This window comes from Gymnoscopelus braueri (assembly GCF_963280865.1).
Source record: "Gymnoscopelus braueri genome assembly, chromosome: 9".
NCBI lineage: Eukaryota > Metazoa > Chordata > Actinopteri > Myctophiformes > Myctophidae > Gymnoscopelus > Gymnoscopelus braueri.
Window position 1 is genome coordinate 38,102,823 of NC_137610.1, and position 22,225 is coordinate 38,125,047.

At 40.7% G+C, this 22,225-nt stretch overlaps 4 protein-coding genes across 6 annotated transcripts in view; 2 read left to right on the forward strand and 2 right to left on the reverse strand.

Moving 5' to 3' along the window:
- The first annotated feature begins 1,617 nt into the window (after nt 1-1,617).
- Nucleotides 1,618-4,048, forward strand: pdf (peptide deformylase, mitochondrial). The gene is made up of 3 exons (XM_080437491.1): nt 1,618-1,734; nt 2,039-2,720; nt 3,368-4,048. The coding sequence occupies exons 2-3, from the start codon at nt 2,093-2,095 to the stop codon at nt 3,523-3,525; spliced, it is 786 nt and encodes a 261-aa protein (XP_080293617.1). The 5' UTR covers nt 1,618-1,734; nt 2,039-2,092; the 3' UTR covers nt 3,526-4,048.
- Nucleotides 4,049-4,596: 548 nt separating this feature from the next.
- On the reverse strand, nt 4,597-8,055 carry spata2l (spermatogenesis associated 2-like). Of its 2 annotated transcripts, XM_080437563.1 has the most exons (4): nt 7,940-8,055; nt 6,759-7,117; nt 6,349-6,636; nt 4,597-6,025 (listed from the first exon to the last, which is right to left on the reverse strand). In XM_080437563.1, exons 2-4 carry the CDS (start codon nt 7,110-7,112, stop codon nt 5,006-5,008), a joined length of 1,662 nt encoding a protein of 553 aa, XP_080293689.1. In that variant the 5' UTR covers nt 7,113-7,117; nt 7,940-8,055; the 3' UTR covers nt 4,597-5,005. The 2 variants fall into 2 exon arrangements, with proteins under 2 accessions (XP_080293689.1, XP_080293690.1); XM_080437564.1 differs by lacking the exon at nt 7,940-8,055 and having other exon boundaries at nt 6,759-7,920.
- Nucleotides 8,056-9,691: 1,636 nt separating this feature from the next.
- LOC308092027 (uncharacterized protein) lies at nt 9,692-14,432 on the forward strand. The gene is made up of 6 exons (XM_080437819.1): nt 9,692-9,859; nt 11,520-11,627; nt 12,603-12,742; nt 13,062-13,158; nt 13,673-13,797; nt 13,943-14,432. The coding sequence occupies exons 1-6, from the start codon at nt 9,775-9,777 to the stop codon at nt 14,117-14,119; spliced, it is 732 nt and encodes a 243-aa protein (XP_080293945.1). The 5' UTR covers nt 9,692-9,774; the 3' UTR covers nt 14,120-14,432.
- A 5,138-nt stretch (nt 14,433-19,570) lies between these two features.
- The window catches only part of vps9d1 (VPS9 domain containing 1), a 30,387-nt gene continuing 27,732 nt past the window's right edge, over nt 19,571-22,225 (reverse strand). For both annotated transcript variants that reach the window (XM_080438323.1, XM_080438322.1), the window contains exon 17: nt 19,571-21,738. The gene's annotated coding sequence lies outside the window, so the exon portion shown is untranslated. The remainder of the gene's footprint in view (nt 21,739-22,225) is intronic.

Here is a 22,225-nt window from a genome sequence, read left to right on the forward strand (position 1 = left end):
AAGAGTGAGAGAGAGAGAGAGGGTGGGGTCAAAGAATTAAAGAAATGCAGTATGTAATGTCATGTAAAGATGAAAAAGTAAATGCACACCAGATCTGATGGTGAGGTGCTGATATGATGAGTACACGTATAGAGGTTCAAGGTGTCGTACATTCCAGCTCCATATACAGTATTTTTCTTAATTTAATAACATTTCAGCCATCCAGCCTTCTTCATGGTCAGAAGCAGAACACTTTCCTTACCATGGTCTTAAGGCCAAACATGATCTTCATGTGTTTGATGGGGGACACTAGTCTGGGCACAAGTCTGTGTGTGGCCTCAAGAAGTGCCACCACCTTCTCAAATTGGCAAACGTCCCTTCTCCTCATGATGGAATAGGCCTGAGCAGATGCTACACGCAGTCTCCATGGCTCTTCAAGTGTCATGAACTCTAGGTCCACCTCTGGCCAAAGGGAAAGTTCCTTATCTGAAGAGATACAGTAGGTGAATTGACAAAACATGAATGAATGAATGAATGGTTTTATTTCTGTCTTAAGCCATGTACAGAGTTAGTCACAACAAACAGCACAAAAACAATACTTGGACCGCAAAGGTGTAGGCTGAAGCTGTAGCTTATATAATGCCTACCCTTTTTTACCATCATTCACTCACATCTATTTGTAATCATATTCAAAAAGTGTGATCTATTTTAACCACTATAGTCAATAGCTTAAAGGTTGCTTTTGCATACCATAATTATTTTAAAGTGTAAATAAATGTGACAATATTTTGATAATATGTAAATATAAAAGCACACCCTCCAGATCGGAATAGCCTCCATATATCTTAATTATTTGACTGGAGCCTCCAGTATTATGGATCTATTTTAACTAGAGCCTCCATAATTATTGAACTAGAGCCTCCATATCTGTATTATTTAATTGGAGGGAGCCTCCAATATTATTACAGCCTTCTTTGATAGGAAGTTTGCCTTCAAGAAACTGTACACAATCTTTGATTCATTACTTTCTAATCATGTGCATGCCTTTATATTTTAATGACCTGTGTCTAACACAGTCAGAAGCCCTTTAGAAAAAAACTGAAACCTGCAAACTGTTTGTCAGTCAGTTAGGTGACAACTGGATTTCTAAAACAAAATGTATTTTAACATGGATATGGTGAATACATTAATACATTAAATGAACTATTTCCCACCCTCCCCAAGTTTTGAACTCACCAGCTGCAACTGATTCCAGTATATCTATCATCTTGTGAGTCCATGCATATTCTACTATAATCCATAAGGGTATCTTCTGGATGCAGTGCAACAGCTTGAAGTGTTCAAGGCTACAGTCCATCTGTAAGATACAGCCAGCTCTGGGTCCAGTGTTGCTATGGTGCCCAGAGCGTCTGCCTTATACCTGGTGTGGGAGGAGGGAAGCCCCAGATCGCCCGGCATGTCCAGACAAGTTCAGTTGTGATATTGAACATGTTGAAAACGTTGCAAATTACTTTCGGGTCAAACTCGCTTGTATTCGTCAAAATAAAAGTTCTCAATGAGTACTTGATTAGCAAATAACGCGAATACACTTTTATTGTGAAGTCTACGCGGCTCCACCCGGAACCAATACAACTGACAGGAGGATCATGGACAGATTTGTACCACTGGATTTTCACCTCTATTGCTACATGCATTGTCTTACTCTTAACTAAAAAAAACGCTCTATGGGCATCACGGTGTTTATTCTGTTTTAAGGTAACGGAGATAAGTAACTTAAAGAACCCATTTCAGTGACAGCTAAATATTATGTCATGTGTTGTTACCCATAACGACACAGCTTAGTCAACACACATTTTATATCTAGCCCTAGAATGGCTGTGATATTACATACATTTCATTTATTCCAGGTATCTGGAATACATGAAATGTATTTAATATCACAGCCATAGGGCTAATTTTATATCCTGATCTTACCACCGCTTATAGTTTTTCTGTTGGCCTTAATCTACACATTAAGAATATTATGCTGTTCTAAAATTATTTTATTGTACCCTTACAGCTCATTGAGTCACCTTGGGTAGAGATACTTCTCCCCTGCTTCAAGTCTTCAACTATGAATAGGACATTAAGTGCCTCTGTGATGTTGCTGTCCAGAGGGGCCCTCAGACTGTGCAAACCAAAAGGCCCTCACTGCAGTGCCTCTGCTCCAATGGGTTTAGCAGCAGTGACCACTAAACCTCCTCCTTATTTATCTTCACACTCCATCACCTCTAGATGCCATTACTCCTCCAATATCAAGGTGCGCTCTTATTTTGAATACATGAAACGCAAGATCAAACCCCCTCCTAGTCCACCCTACTGTCATGTTTGTCAGGTAGGAGACCCTGTGCTGCGTTCCAAAGCAGAGGCCGTTGACCCCGCAGCAATATCAGGTCCTGAGGTACGGCTGGTCATAAAAAACATGGTGTATGTGATGCGGAAACTAGAATGTGTGGGACTGAGTGCACCTCAGGTTGGGGTCCCACTTCGCATCTTGATACTGGAGTATCCTAAGAAGATGTTGGAAGAGAGCTCTCCGGCATCAATTGAGGCCCGTGGTCTCTCCGCCCAACCCCTGCGAATCTTTGTCAACCCGCAGCTGAGAGTGTTAGATGGACGTAAAGTGCTCTTCCAGGAGGCTTGCGAGAGCATCTCGGGGTTCTCTGCTGCAGTTCCACGCTACCTATCTGTGGAAGTCTCAGGTACCGTACTTAGAATCCATCTGTATAACTGTTATATATAGTACCTTGCCAACACAGGAAAAACACTTCCTTTGTTAGGGAAACACACAACAAAAGATTATTCATAATTAGTATACATTATATAAATTCCTGGTTAGCTGACTTTGACATAAGGAGGTCGACAAATGACTGAAAGGTTGCTTTCCGGTTTGATCCCCATTACTGACAGGAGGGTGTATTATTCTGTGGTGACCGGAGGGTGGCTGGTTAGTTGCTTATCATGCTCACCAACTGTCAAAGTACCCTTGAGCAAGGTGCTGTACCCCAAAATACTGCAGGGGTGCTGCACTGTATAATCCAATGTTTAGGGGAATGTGTGTATCTAGGAGGGATAATTGTGTTCTTAGTTAGTAGACAAAGTGAATCTTATTATTCTAATTCTTGAATTCTTTGAACCCTAGCGTTCCTGTTCAGGGCATGTCATAACAGGCGAAGATTCAACAAAAATAGCAGATCTACAAGCTCACAGCATGCTGTGACGCGTTGTGAGATTGTAAATTGGGGACCCCGGTCAACAAAGTATATAGGGATTAAGTGGTCTGTTGAACGCTACGACTGGAACTAATGCAATGACTAATTACATTACTTTCCAAATATTGTCATTGCAGGTTTGAATGAGAAAGGTGAACCTGTCAAATGGCAGGTGAGCGGCTGGCCTGCTCGTATTCTCCAGCATGAGATGGACCACCTGGACGGGGTCCTCTATATTGACCACATGGACTGCAAAACCTTCATCAATGTCAACTGGGAGGCACACAATCAGTAGCTGATACACGATCGTTAACACACACAATGCTGGGGTGACTCCAGATAATGAACAGAATAAAACTACTAGTCTACAGTGACATCACTTAAGCTAAATGGATCACTGGTCTATGTAGTAAAGAGTGTTTTTTATGGAGTCTAATATTCTATTGAAGTCACTAGGTATAATCATGAATGGTAATACGTGTATAATGACTGTTGTCCGGCATAATAAATAATGGAATATATTTGCTCCCTGTGCACTGCTTTGAAAAGTGATATCCAATGAATTGGATGTTCTTATAAAAACACTCATTAGGCATTTGTTTTCCCACAAGGACAATTGCTTTTGTAGAACTGTGTGTGTTTAAAACCGGTGTAACCCTTTTCAAAAGAAGACATCCTTTATACTAGATCAGGAAAGATTTAGCAGACCTCAGTGGTAGATGGGGCTATTTTGCATGTCAACAGATACTTTATTTTCTTCAATGTTGATTGATTTAATTGTCTGAACATCACCCTGACAAGGTTGTGAAGGACATGCCTTGGACATGCTTTGCTTGGACATGAAGCAACATGACCCAAAGAATATCATTTGGCTCAAACATTAGAGGGGAAGATTGGGATTTTTTTTAAATAGCCGTTCCTATTGATAACTTCCCAAAAGTCTTAAAAGTTCACAGACACATGACTTTGTGAAAAATATCCAACTCCTCTTGGTATTTGTCAGTATACCTTGTGTAGGCGCAAACTATGTTCATTGACATGCATTATCATTCAGGGTTCAATGTCATTTTAAAAGCTATTATTAATGTTCCGGGCCCTGTTTTTAGCAAATGTTTATCAACCTTGACATTTACAACATTTCTTTGAATATTGTAGCAAGAGAGGCTTATGCAAATGTCCAAGAAATATAAACACTTCGGTGTGGGTGCAAGATTGAAAGGTAACGTTGAGTAATAGATCTAAATAATGTAAAACATTTAGGTTAAAAACAAATGTGTAAATGATTCTTCTGGGATTTCTCTGGGTTAAACATTTGCATCGCTGTCTTTGAACCTATTAAACTTAAGAAATGACAAGTGGAAAACTGTCCCCTTAAGCTCCCATTTTATTACAGCCTATTTCCAGGTGACAAACAGTTAAAAACAAGTTTCTTTGTGCTTGACATCCAGTTACATTTAAATGATCTTAAACAATATTTCACAAACTGAGTGACCACAATGCCAGATCTCATTAAATAATGGTTAGAAAATGATGATCATGGTAATTATGGCAACTTAAGAATATCTGAAGGCCTCAAAATGGGGGACTCAAATAGAAAAATAAGACCGCACTTGATATTAAAATGTATTTTTAAATGCAAGGCAACATTTACACTTGTGATTTCTGTTACATTTTGGCCACACAGTAGGATGGAATTTTGATTTCTCCGTGTGGATTTAATTAAGGCACCGAATATGATAAATGTGCCCATTAAGTGCAATTTGTTCAAGTGTAATTCACACTGATGATGACTGGTCAAATGTTTGGCCACAGGTGCATGCAACAGGATTCCTATACCAACAAAGATTACAATACTCTGTTCCACAATATCTACACAAGATGAGAGGCTTTCTGGAGCACTGCTTTCCGCATGGGCAAACCCTTAGTTGGCGGATCTCATGATACTTCTGGCAGTATTCTACCCCTCTACAGGTACCAGAGTGGAAGACCCAGCAGCTGACACAGGTAAACTGGGGGTCTGGGTGGGAAAGGTCACAACAGTCATGGAAGGGGATTGGAACAGGCGTTTGGCTGATTGAAACAGGGGCATCATGCAAAACTAAGGAGGATACCGCTGTGCTGTTCTTCGCATGGACTGGTGACGTACTCATTATTCCTCCCTCTTTAAGACTGTGTGGTGACACTGCCCTGGTCTCTCTCACATCTTCTGCGGATTCGTCAGGCAATACTAGCCTGTGGCCCTGATTCCGGCATTTTCTAAACAAAGCACAGGTCACATCGTGCAGGGTGTTGCAACTTGTGCATTGTTGGAGATGCAAACTCTGTGAATGGACACAATTGCAACATTGGGTGCCTGCTATTGGTGATGTAGTCTCCCTATTGCAAAACCCATATGTAGTGAGACTATGCAACTGTGAGTCGGCATCATCAAATCTTTGCTTGGTGGACTCCTTGCTGGCGTATCCACTTCGCGTGGCAGTCGCTGAGGCATTCCGGGTGGCGCTCGATCCCAGCGGGGATGTCTTGGAAAGCTGGCAGTTGAACGTAGAGATACAGACAGGGTCTCTTTGTGACATATTTGAGGAGGACGGAGGATTAATTCCATTGCTGTGTGTAGCAACAGCAGGCAGCAATGAACATGACTGTGGACTCTCGTCATCATGAACCACCATCTCCCTCAGGCCACAGTTCACCTCCTCCGCTGTGTACAGATCTAATTCTCCATCGATCCCAGAGAGCTCCAGGAGGTCTTCCTTTGTCAGCTCCAGCATCTTCTTAGTATTGTTGAGAGCCTCCTGTAGGGAAGCTCAGCCATTTAATATAAAAAGTAAACTCAAGTACTACCGTTCAGTGTGATACTGTGATTATATTTTGTGTACACACACACACACACACACACACACACACACACACACACACACACACACACACACACACACACACACACACACACACACACACACACACACACACACACACACACACACACACACACACACACACACACACACACACACACACACACTAAATTGCAATGAGTTGATTATATGAATCATAGTATAGAAACAATGCTTTAACTGATTAAATAACTAGTCAACTCATAGATGGACTGACTGACCTGAATGTTGTGTCCTCTCTGCCTCTCCTGCACCAGACTTAGCTCCCAGTCCAATGCACCAGCATACTTCCCCAAAGCTGAAAGCAGGAGGCAACACTCGCAACGAGCCAGGAAGAAGGCACAAGACAGGCAAAGGAGATTTTCCAGAGCGGTAAAACTGGATGACTGGCGATGAAGCTGCTCGAGACGTGCAGAAGAGGGCTTGTACCCTAGTAACCCAAACAATTCCAGGATCTGTGGCACTGGCAGAACTGGCTTGATGTAGTGTGTGAACATACCAGAGTACATCTGAGAGAGAGACATGTAAAAGAGTAAATAGATAGTACGCTATTAATGACTAAGTATAGAATTTTATGAATAGCCTAGACCGTGCAGCCAGCTCAAATGTTTTGTCAACAAATACAACTGACCTTGACCACTTTGTACTCCTCCCTCCAGGGACCGAGGTACAGGTTCAGGGCTGCTTGTTCCAAGACCTCAAAGGCCTTTTCTAACCCCTGCAGCCCCCCACCAGCCCTGACTCGTCCCACTATGGCGACTGGTGCTGCTTTTGTGGCCTTGAGTGACTCCTCCATCACCTTCAATGGCACCAGGCCAAGGCAGTGTGTGTCTTGAGCATCACCACCACTCAGCAGTGCTTCCATCTGCTTCCACAGGTCCTCATCTTTACACACCAGACTTGACCCTCTTCGTGCAATTCGCTGGTCCAAATTGAGATCGTAACTGTTCACCAGCTCTCTGGCTCTCTGACCAAGGACACTCATTTCAACTGAGTGAGATTGAGAGAGATAGAGAGAGAGAGAGAGAGATTTGTGCACAACCTTGCAAGAGCTAACCTTTCGTATGTGGATATAGGCTAACTAATTCTGACAGCAAATGCACAATTCTTATAGTTTTGTAAGTTAGATTTCCCTTCAATGCAAGTGTAATTGCAATGTAACAGCTCTGTGTGTACACATCATTTCTATTCCCTTTTAATTGTACATACATTATTTTGCTTTGATTGAATTGTTCCACTTTTGCTTTGGCAATGTAAACGTATGTTTACTCATGCCAATAAGGCCCTATGAATTGAATTGAAGTGAATGTGAGTGAGAATTGAAAGAAAGGTTAACTGTGGTTGTCTGATCTGCTCTGGCAGCTGTAGGCCATTACTTTTTGGGGGCATTTAACTAAAAATGAATGCAAGACAGTGAATTCCCTTTTGGATTGTGGACATTGGTAAACAATACGATACTGACAGTAAAACTAAACCCGCTGTGGCCTAACCTAGAGGAAGAAATGAAAATGAAAGCTACTAGCAGTAAGCTAGCTAACGTTTACCACATTGACCAGCACATTGACCGATAGACGTCATTCAGACAACATGTAAAAAGCGTCTCCTTCGTGTAATGATGATCAACAATGTAACGTAACGTTAGCAGTAGATAAACATGTAAGTAACGTTGCTAACACTTGGCGTTAGCTTGTGTTAACAGACACTCGCTGCTGGCTAGCGTTAGCTAGCAGACCAGACATATAGTAGAAATGTCTCATTTTGATCCAAATTCAAGGCATTGCTGACGAATAAAGAAATACACAATAAGCTCACCTGGCACTTATTCAAACATGTGGTGATGAATTTGTTATATCAGTTGGGATCATATCGGTCTCACGGATCAATCCATTTGCGCCCGATTCGAAACTAGACAAAGTTATGAAAAAAAGTAAACATTGTCACGTGTTGCAAATCTTTCGCGAATGCCCGCAGGTGCGTTTGATTTGTTTATCAGGCGGGCCGCCGGGGCCGGTGTAGCCCTGTGATGGAGCCTAAACCATGTACAGCCGTGAAACAAATTAATCTGTAAAATGTTATGCGAGAGTATATGAAGTATTTTATCTGAATGAACCGTTCTTATTATTCTACTACATCATTTCCTAAAGATATTCTATGTTTAAAGGTTTCTTCATTCATCCACCAGATGGCGGCGTTCGTCGTATCTTCGGACCTCTTTATAGTTTATGCGCAGTCAAGGCTATAACCCAGTGGTTCCCAAATAGAAAAAATATATAAGAAATCACAACACAAGGCATTGTGAGCTTGTAGATCTGCTATTTTCACTAGTTTGGGTTACAGTTGACGTTACATTTCTCTTTTGGGTCTTGAGCTAAAAAGGTGTGGGAACCACTGCTCTCAAAGTGGGTGACCACACACATGGATCCACATGGGTCCTGGTCCTTTGATGGAGGTTTCTGGGGGTCCCCAGCTAATATTGATTCGGTTCGGTTCCATTTGTACATTATCTGACATGCGAGGATTTTACAGAGTAGATTGGGATCCTAGACTCCTAGACAAAAATCTCTGGGTTTCATGACATGACATGACATGACATGACATGACATGACATGACATGACATGACATGACATGACATGATTGATTGATTGATTGATTGATTGATTGATTGATTGATTGATTGATTGATTGATTGATTGATTGAATACTTTATTAGTCAGAAATGTAAACAGCCCGAGGTATAGTCAGACATTTAGGCAAAAAGGATAACACAAAAAAAGTCCTGGTGACTTGTTTCCATTATGGTCCTATGTTGGCTATTCAATTCATCAACATAGCATACAAATAACACAATAATACTTGTCATCAACAAATATAAAACACTATATGTACAAAGGAGAAATAGGGGAAAATGTCTGCAGTGAATGTCACCACATATCCTGTCTCACTCCATCCATGCTCACTTAAAGAGGGTGTTTAGTGGGAAGTGGACAAGTGTTCACACTACACACACTCCCAAAGGTGATGGGGCCAGAATGATAAATGGGATGGTGATACTTGTGGGTTGCAGTGGTGTAAAGTAAGTAACTAAGTACATTTACTCAAGTACTGTACTTAAGTACACTTTTGAGGATGTTTTACCTTACTGGAGAATTTCCAATTTTCTGTACTTTTACTTCTACTCCACTACATCTCAGAGCCAAATATTGTACTTTAACTCCACTACAATTATTTGAAAACTTTAGTTACTAGTTACTTTTGATTAGTCTTTATTACAAAACATACATTAACCACTTCAGCCATATTCTGCCATTTAAAAATTAAGTACATTATGATGCCAATACTTTTGTACATTGCAGTATTGATACCTTTACTTAAGTACTTTTTCCACCACTGCACATTCCCAAAGATGATGGGGCCAGAATGATGGCCAGAATGGGATGGCCGACGGTGATACTTGTGGGTTGTTCCAGTGTTCGCAGAGATGGGCGGGGTTTGTATGGCAGTGAGTAAAAGGGCGTCACTGTCTGTGGCCCCAGGAATGAGTTTAAAGCTCCCGGCGGGTCGAACAAGATGCTCTCTAAACATTAACAGCAGCAGCATCATTACTCTCTCAGTCTCTCTAACAGCTTTGTGGAACTACAGATCCAGCATGTCCAACTCGGATAGAGTTGTGTTGGCTCTGGGAGGAGCAGGTACAGTGGGCTCTGGGATTGTGAAAGGATTGCTTGATAAAGGTAAGACATATACGCTAGGATATACCAGTGGGTTTTCAACCTTTTTCATATCAAGGTCCATTATTTATTCGGCATTTGAGCCGCGGACCACCGTTTGATGAGATTTAGACTCTCAGACCCAAGACTTAGTACAATATTTTGTTAAACTTGGATACGATTTTGTCCACAATTCCATGCTGTATTGATGTTGGTACCAGAGGAGAGATAACAGGCAAATGTTGATCAAAATAACAATTATTCAATTAAGTAATGCAGATGTTTGGTTTGGAACCATTTGGTTTCATTTTACATTCTCAAGAGTTAAAGATCTATATAAAGGGTCCATTTGGTTACCAACTCTCCATCATTTAGCTGGGGACCACCTGGAACCACTTCAAGGACTACTGGTGGTCCCAGGACCACTGGTTGAGAACCACTGGTCTATACCACTTGGACTCATCTTGACACCTGCTTGGCACAGAGCGTCTTCTAATGTCATATGTTTTGGGGTCAAAAGAGACTATTATTTTTGTCTTTATTTTGGCAATTGTTATTTTAATTTGTTTTGTACATCAGGAGACTGGCCAGACAAATTATCCGATTTTTTTTGTTTTAAATAATAGACTTAAGGTTTTCCATTATATATTAACATTTTAAAAGCTTACTTAAAAATGACAACTCCAAAATTAGCTGCCATTATTGGAAAACAAGTGATTATTCTCTGGATAAATATCTGGGCTGAAATCAGCACTCACTGTAAAATGTAATTTCAATAATTAGTTTCTAGCCTGGCACTGCCAGTCTGCTTTCCAGGCTAAATGGTTTCCTATATATATGCTATTTTTTATTTGTTTTGATGAATCACCTGTAGGCCTATATTTATTTTTGGAATTTTCGTTATTTTAGCTACTGTATATTACATTTTTGAATAAAACTTTTTTTTTTAGTACTACCATGTTAAAATACATCCTTTGTGCTCAAGCTTGCTCAACCTATTTCTGTAAATTATTGCATTGACCTGAGATCTTGTCTGACTCTCAGACTTGTGTTGTGGTGATTTGGGGCATTTATTTTTGTCTCAGTCGTGTTCTAGTGCATTTCAGTGTGCTCCAATGTGAACTGTGGCAAGAGTGGCAAATCTTAAATACCACTGCCTCTCAATTTGTTTATGCTGGTGTGAAGTTGGATTAATTTACCCTTTTCCCTTTGGATTGAATGAATAAGAAATGTTGAACTGTACAGATGCTGCTGCTATGCAACAGTTCATACATAACTTGCATATATTTCAACTTAATCTGCTGTTCAATCATGTTTATCCAACCAATGACCTTGATAAACAGATTAAAACAATGTAGGCCTATTAATGTTCATGCGAGTGGGATTACTCCTTTCTGTGTTAATGGCTGTGATTTTATCTGTCTACACGACAGATTAATACATAATCTGCATTGGTATGCATCCATACAGGATGATGAGATGTGTGCCCCTCATATTTATACTGGTTAATTGGTGTGTGTGTGTGTGTGCGTGTGTGTGTGTGTGTGTGTGTGTGTGTGTGTGTGAGTGTGTGTGTGTGTGTGTGCGTGTGTGCGTGTGTGCGTGTGTGCGTGTGTGCGTGCGTGCGTGCGTGCGTGCGTGCGTGCGTGCGTGCGTGCGTGCGTGTGTTTGTATGTGTGTGAAGGTTTCAAGGTGGCGGTGATCTCCAGGGACAATAGCCGGTTGGAGAGACTCCGTTCTTTCGTCTCTCCCAGTACAACAGAAAACCTGACCACCATCGTTGGGAATGTTGGTAAGGGAAAACAGCCATATACCTCTGACCAACTGTTTGTCTGTCCATCTATCATTCTTCATTCATCCATCCAACCAACCAACCAACTGCACACATACAGTACAAACACAGTAAAATACTCAGTGATGAAAAATAAACCCAAATGGACTGGTATTTCAGAGTTCAATTATCGCAGGATTTTACTGTGTACATTCATTGATTTCTACATACCACTGTTTCATCAACTCATCCAGCATCTCTCCTTTCCTGTACATACTAGTACTACATCTACTCATGCATCCACCCAGCCATCACTCCTTCCTTCATGATTATGCTTTGTACCTAACACTGTTCATTCAATAATGAAGACAGAATGTGGCTGATGACGTTGATGCTGAAGTCATGGATGGAACAGGGAATATCTTTGGCTCAGACAGGACTACTCAACATTGAACACTCCACCTGCACAACAGAGTTACAGGAATGAGAACATAAATAGGGCTAGAGAGGGTGCTTGGAGTGCTGTTAGCCACTTAAACCCCAGTATCCGTATTGTGGGGAAAGCTTTCGCTGAAAATAGCAGATCGACAAGCTCACAACGCGACGCGTTGGGTCGCATTGTGAGCTTGTTGATCGGCACAATAACAGAAAAACTGAAAAGACACTAGTATTGAGCCTTTAGGGACTCCGTTTACCCATATGGGGCTGAAGTGGTTAGATTGCGCAAGACACAGTGAATGAGGGAAAGCTATAACCAGGGGTTATGTGTTTGACTGTGCTTGAGGAACTGTGCTTGCCACTGTGCTTGAGGAACTGGAAGAGCAGTCATATTATCTTTTTGATGAACGGGTGAAGTGGCATGAGGATGAGCCATGTAACGCACACATTTTAAATGAGCTTTGAGAGGCAGATCAGGTTTTCATTCTGGACCGGAGATTAAACACTGTGTCATAATCCAGGAAAACAACCCCTCTCTCTTGCTTGCCATATGTTTAGGTTCAGAGGAGGAAGCAGAGAAGGCCAAGCAAGCTCTGCTGAACTCAGTTGGGAAGGTGACGGATATCGTGTCATCTCTCGGCTTCAGCTGGTGGCAAGGAGGACCGCCACACACCCAGACCCTCAAAGATTTACACTGGGTGAGAGCACATGCACGTACACACGCACACTACTTATGCCTCTCTTACTGCCTCTTCTCTTCAATGACTTCTCTTCAAGGTTGAGAACTTATTTCCATAAGTTCTCAACCTTTTTATTATTTTGTATGCATGTCTACTGTCATTGCAGTGGTATTCAGCTGTATATATGCATACTTTAGCACTGACCGTTACAGGTCAATTTATATACTTACATTAATACTCTTTCGATTTTACAGCATAGTATGCTTATTACACATACTCTGCACACTTCTTTCATTTCTATGAGTATGTCTTTTTCAATCTGCTTCCATTTTTCCAGGTCATTGAGACTCTGCTCTTCAGTACATTTGTGTCATGGAAAGCCTTTTTCCCCTTGGTGAGGGATGACTCCAACTGTACCTACACTTTCATTACAGGTGAGTGTGTCTGTCACGTTAGAATCAGAGGTATTGGTAAAACCTTTTACGATGTGGCGAGCCGCCTAGAAGAGGGACTAGGGTCTGTCTGCCTGTGTGTGCGTCCAGGGCTAATCTTGCAAACCACCAGGACTGATCAGTGGCAAATCTCTTGCACACGCTGCCAGTAGGCCAAGGAAGTAAACCGATAAAAATGTTCAAATATGTTTTATACTTTTTGAACTTACATTTTATACTGGAAGCTAAATGACTGATAGTCACAGTATAGTCTGTAAATCTGGGTGCACAAATGGACGAGATAATTTAGTCCATTAGTACACTCTCAGAGTTAAATTAACACTAAGGAATTTACAGTGTAGAGTGGGGGATGCAAATAATCAAATGGTGGTCTGTGGCCTAATTTATATCAAACTGGGGGTCCCTGAAATTAAAAAGGTTGAGAATCACTGTGCTGGCATACAGTTTGATCGCATGATGATGATGATGATGTATCGTATCACTCTCTGTGATACAGGTGGTGCCGGTGAGAAGTTGCTGATGCCAGGCACAGGCTTCCTGACTGTTGGAGCAGCCAGCACTCTGGCTTTCTGCCAGGTACTACGAGAGGAATACCCAGATGTACCCTGCAAACTCAACCAGGTGAGGCTTTGAGTGGGCACAAAGTAATTAAGTACATCATCTCTGTATGTATTCCACTCTGTTCTCAAATGCAACAAATGTCAAACACGTCTCAAATTCACACTTCTAATGAGACCTCCCTTCCTCCATTGGTTGGTCCTGGCAGGTGAAAATTGACGCAGGCGTCGCCCCGCCAGAGCGCATGTCCCCTAGCTTCCTGAACCACCTGGACCTGGGTGAGGCGGTGGCGGCGCTGGTGGAGAGACGGAACACCTCGCACACCGTCTTCAAAATCAACTGCCCTGCAGACTTAAAAACTGTCATTCTAGAGGGGAACCCTTAAACTGGGAACCTTCTACAATCCTACTTTTAGTCGCCATGGGGGATAACTGGGGGGACACATATGTTGCTCCCTTTCTCCTGAGACAGAACCGCAGTGTGTTTAGTTCATTTGCTTGTGTACACAGTAACATCCAGAGTTCAATTAATGCTCCAGATTTTGTGTAGCCACAATCATGAACCCTGTCCATTGCTTGCATTTCTACATTTAGCTACTTGCAATTCTACTGTCGTTTGATCTGCTGTCTGTTTAAGAATTATTACTGTTTGCATGTGTGGTTCTGTTACTTTTGCATAAAGAGATAAATCAAAGATAATTAACTATTCATCTCCTCATCTTTGCTAACTCCTCTTACCATGAAAATTTTGGCTTAACAGCTATCAAGTGCACGACAATCACAGATATCATATTGGATCGTTGATTGTTAACAATGTGTAAGTATTTTGTGACTAGGGTTATTTGAGGTACATATTGGATAGACAGAACGGGACAACACTGCAGAACGGAGAGGGAACTTTGAGGGTGAAATGGTGTGAGGGAGTGAAGCTAAATAACCTCAGATCAAGAAGGGTGTGCATGTGCTGTGCATGCATGCATATAGCCTACAGTATGTGCGTGCATGCGAATGCATATATACTATATGCATGGTGTCTTTATGTGCATAATACATGTACATGGAATGGGCATCTATGTGAGTACAGTATGCATGAATGTGTATGCATACATGTGTCATGTGCATATGTGTATGCATGTACATACAATCATAAACAAGAACCATAACAAAAATTGTTCACAAAAAGTAAAAACGCTTTTTCTAACTTTTAATCTGGCTTTTAGCGCCACCTATTTGCTATCAGTAAGCAGAACTATGACACAATGACAGGTTGAATACATAGTAATGGTAATAGCACCCATTCACCCTCTTTGTAGAACTCCAATCTATTTTGGCTACACTGCTGAATGTTATACTGTAAAATGCTATGTGTTCATTTAAACTAAGCATTAAATTAATACTGGGAATGGGAGGTGGGGGGGGGGGGGGGGGTCTTAGCGTGACACTCTGTCCTGTTCACAGGGACCAACATGGACCCCCTGTAGGGCCCATTCTTTATCTGATACCCAGTATGTGGGACAGCATATCCTGAACCGGAGTTAGGACAGAGTGGAATTACATGGGAAAGGGGGGCATCAGAGAGGACATTGTTGTCTGTTTACTGTCCTGTCCATGCCTACATGCTTCTGTAACAACAATGTCAATTTGCCATGCCAATAAAAATGCTTGTACTGAAGTTTCAGGCTACACTTGCTTGGATAACTAGTATGTCTGTGTGTGTGTGTGTGTGTGTGTGTGTGTGTGTGTGTGTGTGTGTGTGTGTGTGTGTGTGTGTGTGTGTGTGTGTGTGTGTGTGTGTGTGTGTGTAGTGGGGGTGTCGGAGGCGGCCGATTAGAGTTTTTGTGTTGACGTTGTCGGCTGACAGCTCATTTAGGCCATATTATAATGAACAGCAGGGGAGATAATACACAGAACCCCACTTCCTTTCTTTCATTCTCTCTGTCCCCCACTCTCTTTTCCTGTTTTCCCCTCTATTTCTTCCTATGATTTTTTTTTTTTTTTGTTCAAGGTTTTTTTATTTTATATTTTCACATACAGGTCTATAATAATGAGTATACAAAAAACAGTGAATGTATGTTAACCCTCCCACCCCCCCAAAGTTCCCGCTCCGAAAGAGCCACAACCCTGGTTTCTCCTTGTACCATTAAAACAAAAGACAATACAGAAAAATAAGACACAATTGCAATGAAAAATGAAAACAAGCCAGAAAATAAATAAAATAAAAATAAAGTGTACACAGTAGAATATATATATTATTAAAGAAGGATTTTAAATGAAGTAAAAAAGAAATATATATATATACACAAAAAATATAATACAAAAACAAATTCAGTGGGGTCAATTTATGGGTCATTAATGTCAGCAGCTTTCAGTCTCTCTATATATGTTAAAAAAGGTTGCCAGATGGTGTAAAATTTCAGAGCACACCCCCTTGTGGAGTAGCGAATTTTCTCCAACGTCAAATGATGCATAACATCATTAACCCATGATTTGAAAGTTGGTGGGAGTTTTTCTTTCCATTTAAGCAGTATCAGACGCCTAGCCAAAAGGGATGCAAAGGCTATCATATTTCTTTCTTGGTGACTAAGTTGTACATCATCTCTTTCTTGTGGAACAACTCCAAACACTGCAATAGAAGCAGAAGGTTCTATGGGCACTTCTAACACTTCTGAGAAGGTTTTAAATATTAATTGCCAGAATGTGAATAACTTTGGACAAAACCAGAATGCATGTGCAAGGGTGGCTTGATCATGTCTGCAACGATCACATATTGGATCCATGTCAGGCACTATTTCTTCCTATGATTTTGACTGCATATCTCATTCTAATAGGAAAAGAAAACTGCCTTTTGTTTGAGAGCAAATGAGGGGCCTATGAACAACCTCCAGCCAGACTCATCAGCGTAGAATAAATGGGCTTGTAAATGTTGAATGAATGCAGTCAGGGAAGAGGAATGGACAGAAAAAGTGTACTCACATGTAGTGGAGAAATATAAAAATATAAAAAAGTAACCAACTGAGAGACTCATCTCAACCTCCTAATATAAAATGTGCTAATCTGGTTTTGTGGGGTACACACCAGGAAAAAGGCCAACCCACAGTTTAAGAATCCAGCGTTTGGAGAGAATTTAAGACCAAAATCCTTTGAGGGTTAGATAAAAACAACCAATATATAAAATGCTATTCTAAGTGATCACATTCATACTGTGGTAAACCGTTTCTATTCTGTTGGGATTGGATTTGTTCAAAATGTTATGTCCCCACACTGTCTGCCATATACTCATATACAGTACCATGGCGGTCCCTAGCTGTGACCATATCTCAAATCAATCAAGAACTTATAGGAGTGGGCCTTAACATAGCAATCTCCTGCAATCATCAATAATCAAAAGATAGAATATCTTGGAGAAGACTGGAGTCACATCTCTCCAATTGTGTTCCAGTCACTTGTGCCCTTGTACAATATATTCCCAGGTGCATTGCGACTGTTCTGGTGGTCGACTTTCAAATACAGTACAGGATAACTATTCACAGTAAAATCGAGTGTTAATTTAACTCTGAGAGTGTAAAAACATTACTTTCTGATTTAAATTAACAGGATTTTGCGGTGTAAAAGGCATATCGTAAACATGATATAATCTAATGGTTCAACGCCCCTGTGAGATGGATGCACAGGGAAGCACATTCATCATTGATAAAAGACTAAATCCATGGCAACAAGGAGCCAAGCACAGTTAAGCGGTGGGTGTCAACTGGGATCTCTGTTTCTGATTAAGAGAGCAGGTGGCTTATGCCTCAAAAATGGAAATGAGTGAAATGGATTAAAATATTGAAACAGATGGGAAAAACAAATACTGGCTCTTGGCAGCATTGCACTCCACATTTCGTGAGACTGCAGACTGAGAGACCTCACTAAAGCTGAAGTTTTCATTTTGTAAAAACAAGTCTCACGTTGACAGGCCAGTGGCCACCACAAGGCAGAATGGATTTTAACTGATAGTTAGTGCAGGATCCACGTTCTGTGTGGGAAGGCGTGGATAGGTGTTACAGTATGTATAAAGTCTAATATACACTATACAGTATATACTTCAACTGAAAAACATGATCAATCAGCTACTTTTGGCAAGCGTAAAACAAATCATAAAATTGGTGTCCCTACTTTCTAGGAAAACATTTAAAAAAAAAAATCTACCCTGTAGATCGGCTATTTGTCGTACAACAAAGTATACAGGGCTTAAGTGGTTAAACTTAGGTCCAAGTGTTCAACAGTGTTGTCTGTGTGTGGGACAACATGCATGCTTTGTGTCAGTGTGGTCCCTCATGAGATCCTCTCCTGGGACTAGTAAGTCACTACCAGTCATAGCATAATGGTGACAGGGGGGGAGAGAGGGATGGAATCAGACCAATATCTATTTAATAACAGCTGGCTGAACGTGTGGTGGTTTGGAAACCACTATAGGCTTACACACTCCAGAGGCTTGTGTCATGTTATCGATGGCTAGCTTTGAGGTAAGAGGAACGTGCAGTCATGCTGATCATCTCAGGGTCAGGGTGTGTTGTACACACCCTCACAAAAACACATGCATGCAGCCCTGCTCACTCACACACTCTCTCTCTCAACCTCACAAAAACACATGCATGCAGCCCTGCTCACTCACACACACTCTCTCTCTCTCAACCTCACAAAAACACATGCATGCAGCCCTGCTCACTCACACACTCTCTCTCAGTAACTCTATCATAATTGGTTCAGAATGTGGCATTGTACAGCACATGAGGCCAAAATGTGACAATGGTGTGACAAATCATTTTCTGCAGTTACTAATCAAAAGGGAGAGGCAGAGAGAGATGGAGGGAAAGAAAGCAAAAAGGGGGTGAAAGAGGGGTGGATGATAAGAGGCATCTCGACTCCTGAGTCAGTGAGGCATGTGTTTTTTTCTTCTGTAGTCTAGACAGAGCGCTGTTTCTCAAACAGAGTCATGGCCCATTTTGGGTCTTTATTGGTTGCGAGTAAATATATATTGTTTGCCTAATGGGTCGACAGTGGACGTCACAAACGTAAGATCCAGACTTGCGAGGCGCACCATTGCTCCAATCCGCACCAAACTTGGCACAAACTCTGCCGTGAGAATAGTCACATCAGGGGACATGTGTGGCCCCCAGGGGCCACGTCAGAGCCCCCCTGGGGGCACAACAGCGTCCCCCTGTTGCTCCAATCCACACCGAACTTGGCACAAACACTGTTCAGGGGACAGGCAAGAGAATACTCACACCAAAAAACTACACTAGCGTTACTACACTTCAAATGGCCATAACTTAGTGGCAATTGTTCTGATCAGCACAATATAGGACTTGAAGGCCGCATAGCTGCCTGAAAATCAGGATCAGCAAGTCAGGAACGATGCAAGTCGTTACATTGATGCATTTATATAAGGAAACATCCAACAACAGATGTTCTCTGTGCTCCGTTATCCTTTGTGAGGTGTACACATTGAATAATATGTAAAGACAAGGTTTATACTTAGTTGTATGACTGTGTCCTATACCCAAAATAGCACATCTACAAACTCACAGTCCATTATCTGTCTGGACTGTGATGAGGTGAAACGGTACTTCTGCTTCACATTCCTCTCAACCAGAATAAGTTGTAGAGAATCAGAGTAAGTTGTAAATACATGAAAGTTATATCTAATTTATGAGGGATGCACTATACAGTCCCTGTTTGAGTGTAATATTATGTTAAGTGGTGTAGTCAGCGCCATTATTTAGATTAATGTCTCTGCAACAAACATCATGCACATTTAAGTTTCTCCCTTTCTCTTTATTGTCTGGTCTCTCCCACATGCACTCAACAGTTACATTAACATACATTCACAACCAAAGTTTAATAAAATAAAATAAAAATACATTCATGTGTTTTCAAAAGCAAAGTAAAACAATGACAATTGTTAGTAGCATCACTGTGGCGGTTTCATCCACAGTAAAATACACCTTAGATTCCTGACCTTTTATTATAATTAAACATATTAACATATGAAAACAAATATATTTTTGGTGTTAATGTCAAACAACACAAGTAGAAGCTTATATAAATCCAACACAATTTTAATCTGATCATTTTCACATTCTTTTCTGGACCCATCTGAAATAAAAAAAATGTTGTATGGTAAACTGAAAGATTTAAATGACTGAATAAAAAGAAAAAAGCTACAGTATGAGCACGTTATGCTTTTAAGTAAGACAGTTAGTGGAAAAAGAAAGGAGGACATTCCGTTTGAGTTATATTAGCAATTTACCATACATAATTGACTATATTAATTTAGCCTGTTACAATTTAAATTAGTTAAATTAACACTGAAGGATTTGAGTGTACATAACTTCTTTAAGTGGGCCCTCATTACGTTATTCTGCATTGTATTTAGAAGCACAATGCTTTGAACGAAGAGAGAGAAAACAGCAATCAACCTCTCTAATGTAGCACAAATTAGATTAACATTCCACCCCCCCCCTCGAGTGCTGCATTGTGAACCACTACTGAAATATCAAATTCATGCTTTTAGTCTCACCCTGTTAAATAAATATTTCACAGAAAGGTGGGGAGAGGTGGGGATTGGAGAAATTAAGTCTGTGCACTATAGATTGCCCCACCCCCCCACCTCACCTATGATTACCATTTGACATTCAGGCACATTTAATTCAAGAACGTATAAAGATAATGAATGATAAAGTGAAACTAGTGATATCACCCAACTAATGCCCACTTTTTATAAGTTAAGACTTTTGTACATTTTCCAAAACAATTCAAATGATATGACGATGACGATGTAAAACACTTGGACATATTTAAGATTTCTGCAAAACATCTCATGTTGAAAACACTTATAAATCAACATGAAAAGGTATTTTTTTCCCCCACATAATTGCAGTCCCTGTGGCTTAAAGAAAAATCCTACATGCAATATACACGCATTCATATTTCATACCCTCTCTCGATTTGTAGAAGGAGCATGATTCATCTGAAAGGAATTCAAAAGGTAGACAAATCGAAGAAAGTGCCAGACATACAATATGTATTATCATATTCATTCGTTCAACTTCTGCCTTTGTAAGAATCCTCTATACAGACCATTTTATTGATGATGCCTCATCAATAAAATGGACATTATTAACGCTATGAAAACAAGACCCTTTATGCACACTATGTCAGAAGTTCTACGCATGTTCCCTACAGTCCCTCATTCTACAGAATCTCTCAGAGACACCACCTATGCCCCTTGGCATGGCACATCTCCTATGGTCTTTCTATAAATGTAGAGATTGCATAAACTCAGTTACTTTCTTCGGTCATTCTAGGTAGTCTAACTGCTAAACTCCTTACCTCCCAAGTGCAAACGCACACACACACACACACACACACACACACACACACACACACACGCATAAATATTTTATGATCTCTGATGGTGTCATTTTAAAACTGCTCAAACATACAATGCAAGGATAAAAAAAGAGAGAGAACTCTTATCCAAACAAGTAAAATGTTCCAAACAAGTAAAATGTTCCTGTCATCAAAGCATTTCTTAAAATAACGGAAAATCTAGATTAATATTCTCTATGATACTCACAATGTTTTAAATGAATTTAGGCACACTTGGCAACCTGTAAATAATACTTACACTATGAGAACAAACCCCAAAAATACTACTCAAAGAATCGCCTGCTACTTTTAGGTTGGCGTCTTCTCATTCCAGAGCTGGAAAGATCGTAAAATACATTGAATCTGATGCCGATTTCAAATGGAGGTAAAACAAAAAACAGGATAAGATTCTAATCCATTCTGTAACCCATAATCCAAAACTTAAACTAAAACATGTAGTCACTGAAGAGCATACCGCCCGTGTCTGGTTAATATCATGGATGCAGCCACATCAATGGAAAGGGCAGCAGGTTCAGCTTCGACCGTCCTGTAGTGCAGAGCAGGGATGTGATAGTCGACCGTGACTCATCAACTGTAGCATGATGGAATAGATCAAATGGAACATTAAATGATAACAAAAATAATCAGTTAAATCATTTAACAATATTACAGCTGTGTCTGAAAAATATCTATTAAAGTACAGAATTAGTCACCAAGAACTGGTTATGTTGACATATCAAGTTGTCGCTGTACTCGTCTCTGTACTACATCAGTGGTTCTAAATCTTTTCAGGCCGTGACCCCCCAAAGTAATCATATTTGAACTGGGAACCATTGTACTACATAACCAACAAAGCTTGCATCGATTCATAATTTGCATGTTTATAGATTGCATTAGATGTTCCATCTAGAAAGCTGTGCTCCGTCATAGATGTGATGTCATCTATGATGTAAGACTCCATATTTGGGCATGCTTTCAGCCTGATCTGACCCTCTTTCAAGTCCATTATAAAATTAAAGGTCCTAACAAATGAATAAAAGATGCATGAAGGTACTTCCTTGGCCTACTGGCAGCGTGCA